The 13062-nt window shown below is 41.2% G+C and overlaps 1 protein-coding gene across 2 annotated transcripts in view; it reads left to right on the top strand.

Moving 5' to 3' along the window:
* The window catches only part of LOC106607810 (scavenger receptor class A member 5), a 47661-nt gene extending 35306 nt beyond the window's left edge, over window positions 1–12355 (top strand). The window contains exons 8-9 of one of the 2 annotated variants that reach the window (XM_014205178.3): window positions 4367–4555; window positions 6238–7807. In XM_014205178.3, the coding sequence (XP_014060653.1) occupies window positions 4367–4555; window positions 6238–6332 (284 nt within the window). In that variant the 3' untranslated portion in view covers window positions 6333–7807. Of the gene's footprint in view, window positions 1–4366; window positions 4556–6237; window positions 7808–10454 lie in introns of those variants that run through there. The other variant, XM_014205177.3, reaches the window with a different exon arrangement.
* Window positions 12356–13062: the final 707 nt, after the last annotated feature.

Below are 13062 nucleotides of genomic sequence, written 5' to 3' on the forward strand. Positions count from 1 at the left end.
AACGAAAGCAAAACAGATTATGTCAGCAGAGTACCCAGCCAGAAATAATCAGACACCCATTTTTCAAGCTAGCATATAATGTCACAAAAACCAAAACCACAGCTAAATGCAGCACTAACCTTTGATGATCTTCATCAGATGACACTCCTAGGACATTATGTTATACAATACATGCATGTTTTGTTCAATCAAGTTCATATTTATATCAAAAACCAGCTTTTTACATTAGCATGTGACGTTCAGAACTAGCATACCCCCCGCAAACTTCCGGGGAATTCGCTAACATTTTACTAAATTACTCACGATAAACGTTCACAAAAAGCATAACAATTATTTTAAGAATTATAGATACAGACCTCCGAATATGCACTCGATATGTCCGATTTTAAAATAGCTTTTTGGTGAAAGCACATTTTGCAATATTCTAAGTACATAGCCCAGGCATCACGGGCTAGCTATTTAGACACCCGGCAAGTTTAGCACTCACCATAATCATATTTACTATTATAAAAGTTTGATTAGCTTTTGTTGTCTTCATCAGAATGCACTCCCAGGACTGCTACTTCAATAACAAATGTTGGTTTGGTCCAAAATAATCCATCGTTATATCCGAATAGCGGCGTTTTGTTCGTGCGTTCCAGACACTATCCGAAATGGTAAAGAAGGGTCGCGTGCATGGTGCAATTCGTGACAAAACAATTCTAAATATTCCATTACCGTACTTCGAAGCATGTCAACCGCTGTTTAAAATCAATTTTTACGCCATTTTTCTCGTAGAAAAGCGATAATATTCCGACAGGGAATCTCCTTTTCGGCAAACAGAGGAAAAAATCACAAAGGCGGGGGCGGTCGGGTCACGCGCCTAAGCCCAGAGTCCCTTGATCGGCCACTTGAGAAAGGCGATAATGTGTTTCAGCCTGGGGCTGGGATGACGACATTCAGGTTTTTCCCGGGCTCTGAGCGCCTATGGACGACGTAGGAAGTGTCACGTTAGCCTGTTTAGGATAGGGGGCAGTATTGACACGGCTGGATAAAAAACATACCCGATTTAATCTGGTTACCACTCCTACCCAGTAACTAGAATATGCATATACTTATTACATATGGATAGAAAACACCCTAAATTTTCTAAAACTGTTTGAATGGTGTCTGTGAGTATAACAGAACTCAAATGGCAGGTCAAAACCTGAGAGATTCCTTTACAGGAAGTGGCCTGTCTGACCATTTCTTGAACTTCTTTTCCATCTCTATCATTTGCTGTATGGAGGAGATGGCCTCAGCACAGTTACGATATCACATAGACTGTCCCTGTGATGGCCATCTCTGGGAGAGGAGGTCTTGCATATGAAACTCCCCTAGGGACCGTGAGCAGGGGCACCTACAGTCCAGGGTAGAACACTGATTGTGTTTGCCTAACCAAAGTACTAACAAACACATTTTGTCAATGAAAGCCAGAGAGATGTAGTGGTGTTTGTATTCAGACGTACAGATATCAAGCAGAGATACATTATAGAGTAAATGCCTGTACAAGTAGACAAACTCAACATGGGAGATTGTTTGTTATATTGTCCTTGTTCTGCAGTAGGCTACAGCTAGACAGTTTATCTTGACAAGCGATAATCATTGCACTTGATGATATGGCTAATATCCTGTCCCTGCATCTCTATTTCTTGTGACAGCATTCTCGGACCTAATTCCACTAACGGATAGGGAAGGCTTTCCTTCTACTGCAGCACATAGTCATAAATGTCTCTCTGTAACAGTGTAACATGGCCCTCTAAAGTGCACTCAATTCTATTTCTCATTTCCCATTTCCCCAAAGGAAGTATTTCATGATTCACTTACAGCTGTATGACTGTTAAGTTTTAGTGATACTACAGTAAGTATGTGTATCTCTAATTTGGCTCTGTAGGCTAAATCAATCACATAGTGCCAGTCAAGTAGACCTATGCATCATTGTGCTGAATTAGGCATTTATAAGAGCGTGGGCTTCTCCATGTCGGTTCTGCTACCTACTGCACACAGATCCTCATCCACTGTGCCATGTTATTTACCCTGTTAATACCACCATGGCTCTGGCCTAGCCCCATCAAACCCCTATCAGAGATAGCCTGGGTCTGCGTCTCACTGGACAGATTGAAGTTTCCTGAGCCATTACCAGAGTAAAGTTATGCCTACATATCTGCAGCAGACACATGGTTTCAGTCTGCCAGATTGGCTGCATGTCTCAGGCTAAGAGTAGAGCGGAGGTCAGGCTGCAGAATCTGCAACACATTAACAAGATGTTCCTGTGCTCTTCTCGAGTCTATCCTCCAGATTCATGTTCAGCCATTGGAGCCCCAGGCTATTCATCTCCTAAAAAGGTCAATAAAGGCTAGTTGAGTCAGAGTTAATCTTCCAATGGGAGGTGCATTTACACATGAACAACCTGAAGTTGTGAACATATGCACACTCACACGTGCACTTAGACCTGCACACACACACGCCCCAAAATGCACAGCATTGTCTTAGTCCATTAGTCCAGAAATGTTGTTGCAAAGGGTCCAGATGTTGTAAGCTGTTGCACTAAGATTCAGATTCACTCTCTTACTCTCCCCTAAGAGTAGAGAGGAAGGTATAAAGTTTGGTTGACTGACAGTTTCATAGGTCAGTGTAGCCATTTTTGTTCTTTAATCGGTTATTGTTTTTGTCCTTATTATGTTGCTCATACAGTACATGCTAAATTCAAGTCAGATATCATTTTTCCCCCAGTGTATTTTAATAATGAAAAGACCTAGATCAAATTGTAGTTTTGATTATGTAAATTCTAGCAAAGTGGGCCAGTGCTCCAATCGTCAAAGGCACATTTGGAAACGTGCCTACTTTTATAAGGTATTGACAGCACTGTTTTTAGTGTTTTCTCCCATAAGACTAAACAACTCTTTTTCTAGAACAAATACTTCAGTTGTGAAACTACAGAGAGATGTCATGAGTGTGGTGGTAGAAATGGGAAGTACTGGTTTTCATCTTATCAATTAGCTGGACTTTAATAGGCCCTGTATTATTACTGTGCATGAGTTTCTCTCAGGAGAAGTCTGCTAAGAGGTTTTCTGTTGGATGTGTGATTAACTTAAGTTTCTGTCTGAACTTCTAAAATTATTTGAACAAACCAAGCCTCATGCTGGCCTGAAGGTAGGTCCATACCTGGCTGCAACATGTTTTTCATTAGGTATTTTGTTGCAGGATTACAGGACTAGGCTTCGTTACAGGACTAGGCTTCATGTGCAGGGGAGCTGTAATATGACATCCTGGCTATTTTCTCTCCTTCCTATTCTTACTAAATCTTCCCAAACATGATGGTGGATGGGATGTCCCTCGGATCAGCCTCCCATGGTGTGTGCTGGGGGAAAGAGACGCCTGCTGTCTTGTGGGGCGCACACACACACACACACACACACACACACACACACACACACACACACACACACACCACACACACACACACACACACACACACACACACACACACACACACACACACACACACACACACACAAGGATAATGACAATACCCACCCAGTACCCTCTTTAAACAAGGCAGTCTAGCATCAACACACACAGCGGAGGTGACCTGAGATCGAGAAGATGGTCTCAGCACAGATACGATAGCATAAAGACTGGTCCCTGTGATGGCCATCTCTGGGAGGTGAGGTCTTGCATATGAAACAGGGGCACATACAGTCCAGGGTAGAACACTGATTGCGTATGCCTAACCAAAAAGATCAATTAAAGTTTATTTTGACAAACTGTAATAATTTCACTTGATGATATGGCTAATATCCTGTCCCTGCATCTCTATTTCTTGCGACAACATTCTCTGACCTAATTCCTGATCTTGTTCCAGTGCTCTTCTCGAGTCTGTCCTCCAGATTCATGTACAAACTAACAAACTAATCCAAAAAGTATGACTTCACTAACCCAAGACATGCTGGTAAACCAAGCTGGTTGGGAAATCAACAGCAAATCAACTTGCCAGTGTCCTCTGAATATTACTGTAATTTAGATGACTTTACAGAAATGCACTCTATGATCCATCTTTGAGGTTAATACACTGAGTCCAGCCACCTCAACCTGATCAGTGGTCTGTGGCTAGGGGTTTTGTTTGGCCCATGACCAGCTTCCCCTTTCGAACCACCATCCATGTCTCTCTCCCCTGCTGTGTGTGTGTGTGTGTGTGTGTGTGTGTGTGTGTGTGTGTGTGTGTGTGTGTGTGTGTGTGTGTGTGTGTGTGTGTGTGTGTGTGTGTGTGTGTGTGTGTGTGTGTGTGTGTGTGTGTGTGTGTGTGTGTGTGTGTGTGTGTGTGCGTGTGTGCGTGCGTGCGATTCAGTGGATGAGACACTGGTGAGGCTGGTGAATGGATCAGGCCCTCACGAGGGGAGAGTGGAGGTGTTCCACGAGAGACGCTGGGGAACGGTGTGTGATGACGTCTGGGACAAGAAGGACGGCGACGTGGTCTGCAGGATGCTTGGCTACAAAGGAGCCTTCGAGATCCATAAAACAGGCCGGTTTGGACAAGGTAAGCCTTTTGGCTGTTTTCATCTCTATCGAGATTTGAGCTAACTACAGTGCAGACTGTGATAAACTTGTGGAGGCGGATTAGGATTTGTACCATTTGTTTTTGTAATTGTACTTTTTTACGGTGGGTATTAGTGCACAAAGCATTTGAAAACTATTGAGATTCATATACGTTTATAGGGAACATCATAGGAGCCAGATGCCATCAAAAATGTGCCAGTGGTAATATCCATCTGTTTCCTCTCTTATGACCTATTTTCCACAACCATCATTACATCATGCATACACACACATCTATGTTTGGTCCAATCAAAATATTATGGTGTATTAATATTATCTAGTTCAAATTAATCTGAAAAAAAAAAATATATATCTAATTCCAAGAACCATTCTTTAAAATTAACAATAATTTACATTTACTTTTGAGGATTAATTAAACAGTTGTAAATGTGTCTTTCATAGACCCCATTTGCGAAGCAAAATGTTGTTCCTTTATTCTTGACCTCATCCTGACCCATATTTGTATCTATAATTATGTTAGACATGACATTGTACATGGTCAATACAATAAATTATTCTCAAAATAAGTGTTGAGATGCTGGGTAAACCAGTTTAGGAGGCATGTCTAGTTAAAATAAACCCAACAGTGATATATTAGGCCCAGTCCAAACATCTGCGGTGAATGTATACTATACTATACTGGTCCTGGCCAAGTTTCCTTTTCAAGTTCATGCTGCACTCAAGATGTTTCAGTTATTCAATGTTATGTAGTTGGTGGAGCTCAAACTTGGAGTCTTCTCTCATCGTGCTAAATGTGGTAGAATGACCTTAAAGCAGAAACTCTGATCATACAGAGTGTGTTTGCCAACATTCTGAGGGAAAATATTGCTCACACTCAAAGTTCAAAATGTTTCTGTGAACAAACGGATAGAGTAGATAGACGGTAGGCCTACTAGGTCCTGGTCCCTTCTCAACATTACTGCTGTTCATAAAGTATATGGAAAACAATATGGAACGATATTTCCATACACACATAGGGCCTCCTTTGAGCATTAGTGATACTACTACATTTGAGGGAAGACACACAAATACATCAAATAAAATAACTGAAATGGAGACATCAGTTCCTAACTACACACATAGCTCTCACTCTAGACGTATATTTATACGATATATCAGACAAGCCCTGGCATTAAAACGGTTGATGGTCTAGTCTGCGGCCTCCAGCCAGTGTAGAATATATTTGGCCTCTTATCTTTCATCAAATCTGTCGATGAATCCCCTTACCAGTACACAGCCCCTGATAGGCCCATGGGAATGAGGCCCACATGCACATCTGTAAACTGTCATCTTAGAGTGAAAGAAATGAATGTCTGATTCAGGATATAAAAAGCATATTGTGCTTTTTGTGCTCGTTATGTTGCCAGCATTCGAATATAACCTTGAAGCAAACGAAGACCAGGAATTATAACGTGAAATCTGATTCAAATGTGGGATAAGACAGACATGCTTATGCTAATGTTAACTTTGTGGGAACCTTTTGTGGGGAGAGTGATATCCTTATGACATGTTGCATTTAAAACATATATTATTCTGGATTGGTTTGATAAACTGTATACAGTGAGCATAAAAAACATTAAGAACACCTTCCTAATATTGAGTTGCACCCCCTTTTGCCCTCAGAACAGCCTCAATTCGTCTGGGCATGGACTCTACAAGGTGTCAGGGTTGCTGGCCCATGTTGGCTGGATGTCCTTTGGATGGTGGACCGTTCTTGATACACACGGGAAACTGTTGAGCGAGAAAAACCCATCAGCGTTGCAGTTGTTGACACAAACCAATGTGCCTGGCACCCACTATCAAAGCCCGTTCAAAGGAACTTACATTTTTTGTCTTGCCTAATCACCCACTCAATGGCACACATACCCAATCCATGTCTCCAAGACTTGTAAATCATTCTTTAACCTGTTTCCTCCCCTTCATCTACACTGATTGAAGTGGATTTAACAAGTGACATCAATAAAGGATCATAGCTTTCACCTGGATTCACTGTGGTTTTCCTGCATGTATATTATCCCTTGTTGTTATAAATCAAACAAAGTTGTAGTTATGTTAGGCATACAGTGCATTCGGAAAGTATTTAGACCCCTTGACTTTTTCCACATTTTGTTACAGCCTTACTCTAAAATTGATAAAAAAATGTAAATCAATCTACAGACAATACCCTATAATGACAAAGCGAAAACATGTTTTTTAGACATTTTGGAAAATGTATTAAAAATAAAAAAAACAGAAATACCTTATTTACATAAGTATTCAGCCCCTTTGCTATGAGCCTCAAAATTGAGCTCAGGTGCATCCTGTTTGCATTGATCATTCTTGAGATGTGTGGCGGATGAATCAGAATTAGTTGGGTAACATAGATAATTAAGATGTTTTATTTGCATAATATGCATATGTGAGATACTTGTCATTAGAATGTATCACTTTGGACTATGGTGTTGGCAGTTGCACGTCTTCCCTTAGCTAGGGCTCAGTCACTTGGGGCCCAGAGAGGGGAGAGGTCAGGCTTGTCTTTTACATGTCCCTGGTGCTATGCAGAATATCAGAAAGGGAAGAGGACAGAATGGAACATTGTCTTCATATGTGAATGTGTCTTTACCTATTCTTAAACCATGTGAAGGGATGGCATGATTAATGGGAAACCAATTACTTGTCTCCACAATGTCTGTGCGCAAGTCACTCCCTCCTGTGGCATTGGGGGAAGGTGTATGGTAGTGTCTGGAACCATTGTATGTCCCCTCTGATGTTGCACTTATCTTGGGATAGTGTATGACCTAGAGGCTCACTCCCCTCAGTGAGCTTGTCCAGGAGTGGAGTCAAGAGGGGGTTTACTTGAGATGGGAGTATCTAGAGTTGTAAATTGATTTATGCCATTGGATAAGATGGTGTTTTTGTGCTATACCGTACCAGGAACAGGATTAGAACCTCGTCATAGGGACCAAACTGAACGATAATTTATAGTGAATGCTATCTGGCTAAGGGATACTCCTTTCTCAATTATAAAGTCCCTTTGTGAACTGTTTCTAACATCTGTGGTTCGTCATGTAGGTTGAGAGGGGTGTATCTTGGCTATAAAAGATCTTTGTACTTTTGTGTTGACACTTTTCAATGGTTCATTAGAGATAGCTCATCATTGAAAGTCAAAGTGATTTGGAAAGCTCTTATTATTAAAGATGTAGTTTAAGTATAACTCTGACTGGTGTGTGAAGTTTGTAACTCTCCTCATTTGGTAATGCAGAAATTAGCCACCACAGATGTTTCTACAAATTGATTGGAGTCCACCTGGGATAAATTCAATTGATTGGACATGATTTGGAAAGGCACACACCTGTCTATGTATGGTCCCACAGTTAACAGTGCATGTCAGAGCAAAAACCAAGCCATGAGGTCAACGGAATTGTCCGTAGAGCTCAGAGACAGGATTGTGTCAAGGCACACATCTGGGGAAGGGTACCAAAAAATGTCTGCAGCATTGAAGGTCCCCAAGAACACAGTGGCCTCCATCATTCTTAAATGGAAGAAGTTTGGAACCACCAAGACTCTTCCTAGAGATGGCCGCCCGGCCAAACTGAGCAATCAGGGGAGAAGGGCCTTGGTCAGGGAGGTGACCAAGAATCCAATGGTCATTCTGACAGAACTCCAGAGTTCCTCTGTGGAGATGGGAGAACCTTCCAGAAGGACTGCCATCTCTGCAGCACTCCACCAATCATGGTAGGGTGGCCAGACGGACGCCACTCCTCAGTAAAAGGCACATGACAGCCCACTTGGAGTTTGCCAAAGGGCACCTAAAGGACTATCAGACCATGAGAAACAAGATTCTCTGGTCTGATGAAACCAAGATTGAACTATTTGGCCTGAATGCCAAGTCTCACGTCTGGAGGAAACCTGGCAACATCCCTACGGTGAAGCATTGTGGTGGCAGCATAATGCTGTGGTGATGTTTTTCAGCGGAAGGAACTGGGAGACTAGTCAGGATTGAGGGAAAGATGAACGGAGCAAAGGACAGAGAGATCCTTGATGAAAAACTGCTCCAGAGGGCTCAGGACCTCAGACTGGGGTGAAGGTTCACCTTCCAACAGGACTTTGACCTCTCTGGAGAGACCTGAAAATAGCTGTGAAGCGATGCTCCCCATCCAACCTGACAGAGCTTGAGAGGATCTGCAGAGAAGAATGGGAGAAACTCCCCAAATACAGGTGTGTCAAGCTTGTATCATCATACCCAAGAAGACTCGTTGCTGTAATCGCTGCCAAAGGTGCTTCAACAAAGTACTGAGTAAAGGGTTTGAATACTTATGTAAATGTGATATTTCAGTTTTTTTATATTTATACATTAGCAAAATGTTTCCAAAATCTGTTTCTGCTTTGTCATTATGGGCTATTGTGTGCAGATTGATAAGGAAAAACACTATTTAATACATTTTAGAATAAGGCTGTAACGTAGCAAAATGTGGAAAAAGTCAAGGGGTCTGAATACTTTCCGAATGCACTGTATATTTAAGGTCCTATGTCTTTCTCAAACCTGCTTATTTGGCAAGTAGGTAAATTAGATTGGACACAGTGTATTTTACGTTAGTTATCTTTTGTTTGTTTTGAATCCAATCCTTCAATTACCCTCAACCCCTCCCATCTATCTCTGAAGACCATGCAGTTTTGTTTTCTATTTGCCGTATATTTTTAACTGTGCTGTTTCACAAATGTTCTGAAACCTATACATAACGATTGAAAGTGAATTTTTTTCTCAAACCCAATGATGAATTCAGTGTCCCACGTCTACCATTGTAAGTCACAACTCATTATCATGAACAATGGAGTTCCTAAGTTTGTGTTCATACGTTGGACATTCATTTTGCACATCATTCTTCAGACAGCAATTATTATTTAAGCCATCGAGAGATTTAGACTGGGTCTTGAAATTATTTTAATTTGGACCGAGAAACAGGCACTGGAGGGGGCTGTCTCGTATGTTTGTCGGCCTCTCAGTTCTGTCTTCAATGTAATTGATACCACAATAAACCCAATTTCAGACAGAGATTCCATGCCAGTGGTCCCCTCTGGTGGCTCTTGGCTACCCTGCCTGGTGCCTGTGGACAGGGGAGAGGAGAGAGGAGAGGCTTGCGCCAGTCTCCAGAGTCTCTGTGTTTGTGGAGCCATGACATGCTCTCATCCCTCTGCCAGATATCTGCCTCACATTAACGCTTCCAAGGGCTCTCAGAGGAGAGTGGTGTGATGAATAAGAGGATCCTGAGTATGACCAGACCAGACTCTGCTATCACACTCTCTTTCATTCAGATAAAGGCTGTGATTTAAGAAGAAAAACAATAGAATAGCAGAGCCTGATACTTGGCCGCCCCTATATTCCCTCCCTGTATATCCCTCCTTTATCATCTTAGCTGTAAACCATACTTTTCTGTAAGTCCTGAATACTGGAGTCGATCTGGAAGTTTTTTTTATTAATAACAGTGGGAGGCTGAGAGGACATATGTGCACTGCTAGGTTAATCTTGACTAAAGAATTTCTGTCCTCTCCATTTCTCTCGCTCTCTCTCTCTCTCACACTTTCTTTCTTTCTTTCTTTCTTTCTTTCTTCTTTCTTTCTTTCTTTCTTTCTTTCTTTCTTTCTTTCTTTCTTTCTTTCTTTCTTTCTTTCTTTCTTTCTTTCTTTCTTTCTTTCTTTCTTTCTTTCTTTCTTTCTTTCTCTCTCTCACTTTCTTTCTTTCTCTCTCTCACTTTCTTTCTTTCCTTCTTTCTGTGTCTCTCTCTCCCTCTCCCTCTCTCTCTCTCTCTCTCTCTCTCTCTCTCTCTCTCTCTCTCTCTCTCTCTCTATCTCTATCTCTACAGGTACTGGGCTCATCTGGATGGATGATGTGGCCTGCGTTGGGAACGAGGACACCATTCACCAGTGCAAGTTCTCAGGCTGGGGTAAGACAAACTGTGGGCACGTGGAGGATGCGGGGGTGACATGCAACACCTAACACCCACCACTTGAACCCCCACCGAGTTCAGTTACAAACTGCTGAGATTAGTTGCAGTTGACAGGCAGCGTGAGGTAGAGCAGAGGAGCTGTATCCTGCTGTCCTACACCCACCCACCGCTGTGGGCAACTGATTTGACAGTTATGTGCAAACATGCTTTGATTTCAGACCCCTTAGGGCCTCTTGGATGGCTATTGTTCATGTAAAGTAGGTTTATCAATAGCAGATACTTCTTAGCTGAACTAGATTCAGTGCCAAAAATGGACCAACTTAAAAAATGGTCAGTCACAAATGTTTGTCAAATTTTTGATAGATAAAGCGATTACAAAGAAAAGAAAGGGGAAGAGATGCCATTTTAAATGGATGTATGACTTGGCCCTAGTATGATTTATTGGTTTGTGTCTGACAATTTTACTATTTCTGCCTGTAGAGCCAAGCATTGTTTTTATCATCATGAATGAGAGTCTCTCTCTCTCTCTCGTTTTTGCTTCTCCCTCCAACAGTTTTTTATTGTTAGAGCGCAGCCAAAAATGTCACCCTCTTCATCGATAATTGCATGGGCGGTTTGAAGATTGACGCTTGGTTTATGTATGGAAACCATGACTCTAACGATAAGTAAGACAAATTACAGCCTAAGAGGGCAAGTTACAGTTTGGGGAAAATAAAGTGAAATGGTAAAACATGCACAATGAATTGAGGTTTCTCACAGGAAATGAAACAGGGAAATATGTATTATTGTGTGAAATAAACAAAACCAAGCCCTGATGTAAGATACTTTCACATGTAAATCACGTGTTGACATGATATGATGGCTGTAAGAAAAATATTTCTGTAGATGATCCCTTGCCAAATATTGATTTGGGATAAACAATGAAATGTGCTGAGGTCCTGAGGACTAGGTTTGATCCACTCTCAGACTCTCAGAATCTGGACTACCTCAGTATTTCATCTGGAGCAGTGGAACAGCTCCCCTCAGAAATGATCCTCACTTTTATCAACTTAGGTTCACGCGCAGACAAGCGCCATAGAGGTGTTGCAATGCACTCATTTTCTAAGCCAACAGCCAAGGAGACTACCTTACAATCTCTATATATTTTCACTCAGACTGATCATGCTTCCCTCTTGGGAAAGGTCCTTCAACAGAAAAGAAAGGAGAACAATTTAAAATATTTTCATACAAAACATCTATTCTGGTTTTGTAGAGATATATATTCCTACAGTACGTGATCATCTCTATTATAATCCTGTCTCAAATATTCAACCAGGGTGCAGTTAGTCTGTGAACATAGCAGAGGTTATTATTGCATGGATCTTCAACTGTGCTGGAAATGAATCACTGTCATGCAATGCTTTTTCGCATACATTTAAGGGAGCAGACTGCACACATTTGCTTTGTATAATAGGGACCACAAACCCAGGTTCCCACTTTAGGAACATACTATCAAATGCCAGGATAGTATGATTGGTATGTGAAGTCGAGATTGGTTGATTTGTTATACTATGGTTATACTTGGTTGTACTGTGGCCCTAATCACCACTTTTATTGGACAAAGGGACTGCTGAGGAATGTAAATGTCTGCTTATCGATTGTTCTGGTCATAACACCCAGACAACAATACCTGAAGTAGTATGAAATAGATAAATAAATACAGTGAATATGTGACAAGAATATTTCATATGTCCATTAGACAATACTTTTTACTAGATTTTTCCGATTTTTAAATTGTTCATGTACCATGGAAATAATAAAATATACATTTGTTTATACATGTGGACTTGATTATTTTCTGATGAAGATGAAAATGGTTGAGGCAGTTCAGTAGAAAGCTAAGTAATCCTAGCCCATACCCTAGATACAGTACATCAAGAGAACAGGTGAGGAGAGATAGAGGAAGTTGGGTATGTCATCTCTGGTTTGACAAATGAGAAGCAATTACCTTAAAAGTGGTTCCACATGAAGGACGAAAATAGAAATGATTGCTGGAGAATCACCTGATCACCTCAGCATATGGTGAGCCCAGGGAGAACAAAGACCCTGAATTACGGCTGAGGGAAAGATGCTTGAATCAATGTTTGAACTTTTATTGGAGGAAACATTTCTTTGGAAGGTAATAGAACATATTTCATTTTGGTTTGTGAAATGTTTGGGTTAATCTGTTTCATACACTCCCATTGTGAAAAGTCCTTAGCATCTGGAACGGTCTCAAATTATTTTCTACCCTCAGTTTTATGTCAAACGCAGACAAACAACAAGTATTTTATTTGAGGACAATTTTTTTGAAGCAATAATTCAGGGGAAGTCACAGATGGACACAGGAAACGTTGGACTCCATTATCCTCTATAGTTCCGAGAGGACCTCTCTCTGGCATTAACATCCATGACTGTCACATTGAGTCAGCTCTGTAAGAGGGGTTTGAAATAACAGTGCAACCATGTATAGAGATTTTGTGCAAGGGGTAGTGGGCTCAATAAC

The sequence above is a fragment of the Salmo salar genome, chromosome 06 (genome assembly GCF_965601325.2).
Source record: "Salmo salar chromosome 06, fSalSal1, whole genome shotgun sequence".
NCBI lineage: Eukaryota > Metazoa > Chordata > Actinopteri > Salmoniformes > Salmonidae > Salmo > Salmo salar.